The 3,338-nt window shown below is 41.9% G+C and overlaps 1 protein-coding gene across 1 annotated transcript; it reads left to right on the forward strand.

Moving 5' to 3' along the window:
• Window positions 1–267: 267 nt before the first annotated feature.
• LOC143963920 (uncharacterized) lies at window positions 268–811 on the forward strand. Its single transcript, XM_077473655.1, has 2 exons — window positions 268–503; window positions 586–811. The coding sequence occupies exons 1-2, from the start codon at window positions 356–358 to the stop codon at window positions 777–779; spliced, it is 342 nt and encodes a 113-aa protein (XP_077329781.1). The 5' UTR covers window positions 268–355; the 3' UTR covers window positions 780–811.
• The last annotated feature ends 2,527 nt before the right edge of the window (window positions 812–3,338 follow it).

Genomic DNA, 3,338 nt, shown 5'->3' on the forward strand with positions numbered 1-3,338 from the left:
TCACATAGGGCAGTGTGAACTGCCTCCGGGAGGCATGCGATGCGTGAAACCACAGTAGATTTGCAGCGTTCACACATCGCAGCAGTCTGAACACAGCCTAACTAAAAAAATGTAATTTTAATGATGTATTAAACTAGGAGCTTGTAATAACCAGCTAATAATTGTACACCACTTCAAACCAATGTTTCATATTCAAATTTCTGAACTCAAATATCACTATGCTTAAAAGTATCCCTTTTTTTTTTGTTTTTTCATTCTCATAGGGGAACAAAGACTCAGACAAGAGGCGGAGCAGCCCAGGACCCCCCGACCTCGCCAGCCTGATTGGGCAATTAGCCCCAGCCCCGTGTCGGTGATGGAGCTGCCCAGCCCTGTGTCTGTGAGGGAGCAGCCAAGCCCCGTGTCCATGAGGGAGCAGCCAAGCCCCGTGTCCGAGCTGGATCAGCCCAGCCCAGGGCTAGATGTGGAGGAGGAAGAGGTGGTGGAGATACACACCCCACAAAGTGAGTGTCTGACAACCAAGCTTAAGGTAAACAATTAATGGCTGTATATTTTAAACAATTTTTTATCTACACATGTTTTTAGGTGATGATCTGGTTGTGGAAGGACAAGCCGCGAAGCCATTTTCCACGGACAGTGCCCAGCGATTGATTGGTGAGATCATGGCCTGGAATGGCCAGATTGATCGAATGGAGAACCAAATTCGAAACATCCAACGAGAACTGGACACTATGAGGCAGGGAATGAAGAACATGATCGATGTTTTAGGGAGAATCTAAGCCCCTTTTCCCTAAAACCCAATCGATCATGTTCTTCATTCCCTTGTAAAAAAAGTTTTTAATGTTTGTATCACATTGTTTTTAGAGGCCAAATTTTGAAGAAGCACACGGTGTGTCAACATGTGCTATGTGCCATCAGAGGATCGCAATGGACGCATTTGGTGTTTGCAAACCCTTCCTCATTCTAGTATGTGAGAGGAAGGGATTGCACCCACCAAACACGTCCATTGATCACTCATGATGGTACATAGCACATGTTGACATTACCAATGTTACCAACTTCAAAATTTGGCTTTACCCCTTGTTTTCTGTAAATAGTTAAAAATATGATTTTATGTATTTTTTTGATAATTGTATTTTATATATAGATATATCTTTATATTTCTATGTTTCCAAAAAAAGAAAAAAAAAAGAAAAATTACAAAAAAAAAACAAAACAAAAAGAAAAATATCTAAAAAAGAGGCACTGGTTGGAATGTGCACTATTAAAAAATCCAAAAAAAAGATGTGTGTGTGTGTGTGTGTCTACTTCTTTCAATACTCAATACCAGTTTGGGAAGTCATTTTGTGTTTTCTGTCACAAAGGGCCTTATTTACTATTGGCAAAAACCACTTTGCTATACAAATGCACTAGGACAGGAATATGCAATTAGTGGAAATCCAGCTGTTGCAGAACTACAAGTCCCATGAAGCATAGCAAGACTGACAGCCACAAGCATGAGACCCAGAGGCATGATTGACTTGTAGTTTTGCACCAGCTGGAGGTTGGCCAATTGCATATCCCTGAATTAGGACAATGTAGGAGACAAGCACCGTGAAAAGCAAACAAGTACGAGTACGTCCACTCTCCATGGCTTTGAAACGGTCGGCTGGACAAACAAGCTCAACTGAACGCACTGAAGAACAGCCAGACCTATGAAGAACGACCTGAAACCCAGAAACGAGCGGACCAGAAGCACCTAATAACAGGTACAACTGATCCACGCGTACCAAAAGACAGATACAAACCTCACAGGTAGACTGCGCCGCAGTGAACGGACAAATTAAGCTGAAGTCTGAAAAGCGCGAATCGTCTCTAACCAAACTTCTACTAATGCAAAGTCAGCAGAAGGAGCCCAAAGGGTGCTTTGCTGTGTCTTGGACTTCCTATTTCTAGTCCCGTCGTACGTGCCGTACGTCATCGCGCACGCTTTAAGCGGACTGTCTGTTCATCGTGTGTGGTCAAGTCCGTTCATTCAAAATTTGGACGGACTGTCTGTCGGATTGTCTGACGAACTTAGTTGGCCAGACAATCCGCCCGTGTGTACGCGGCCTAAGAGTAAAATAACGGCAAATAAAATGCGGTAAAATAACGCTTGTGATAAATCAGCTGTGAAAGTTTTATTCATTAAGAATTTATGGATATCATTGTTCTCAACATGTTTCACGTAGTTCTACTGCTACATCTGTAATCAATTATTATGACAGTAGACATCAAATATCACAATATGTGAAAAAAATTCAACAACCAATAAACCAGTAGAAAAGAGGGGAGAAAGAGAGCAATGACACTTACCCAGGCCCCAAGCCTAGCCGGAGTCAAAGCACCACCAGCGTTCCCCCACTGCCACTATGGGGGACGTGCAAAAATGGATCGACTTCTATATTGGTTAATGACAATGTATGAGTGGAGAATATTAATAACACAGTCTTTTCCTTTCTAATTGGATGATGGTGCACCATACTTTGCCCTTGTACACACAGTCAGAGATTCCGACAACCAAATCCGTCGGATTTTGTCTGTCGGATTTTGTCCGAAACTGTTGTATACACAGTCGGATTATCCGACAAAACGGTCTGATCGAACACATTCCGTCGGAATCTCCGACCGTGTGTACAAGGGCTAAGTCTATATGTAAACTACACCAACAGAGGCTTTAGCTTCAAATATCAGCTGATGTTAGCATTTAATTTGCACTGCACGTCAGGCCTTTTGATTTAATAAAAAAAAAAAAAAACTTGTGTACTCGGGATGTATAATGCCACATTTTTTTGTGTCCACTGCTGGTGGAATAGTGACAACTTTCTGTGGGTCCTCTGTGGGTGGAATTAGACCCCTCTCTGAGGGTAGTGTTGCACCCCTTCCTGTGGGTGGAATTAGGCCCCTTTATGTGGGTCTGCTGTGGTTTGATTTAGGCACTCGGTGGGGGGAATGCCCCTTTCTGAGGGTTTGAATTGTCCCCTCTTTCTGGTAACTGCCACCAAAAGGGTGCTGTTAAACATTGCACCTTTTTTTAGTTCCTGTTTCGTTTGTGAATTGGATTTAACAGATTACTGCATGTTTTTTTTTTTTGCAATATTTACCGACAATTTTTTTTTTAGTTTACCGCAAAATCTGTATTTTTTTTGTTATTGAATTGGACTTTATTTACTGAATATGATAATTTATGCAAATGAGTAACATGATACCCTTACCGCATGCGGTAAAGTTTAGTGAATTGACCCCAAGATGTGTTACGCTCAAGGAAATGGGGGGGGGTGTCAATGTTTTACTTCTTGAGTTTTAATTTTGTTAAACTG

Source organism: Lithobates pipiens, unplaced genomic scaffold, assembly GCF_037356315.1.
Source record: "Lithobates pipiens isolate NorthernLeopardFrog02 unplaced genomic scaffold, aLitPip1_a1.2 Scaffold_8, whole genome shotgun sequence".
NCBI classification, from domain to species: domain Eukaryota; kingdom Metazoa; phylum Chordata; class Amphibia; order Anura; family Ranidae; genus Lithobates; species Lithobates pipiens.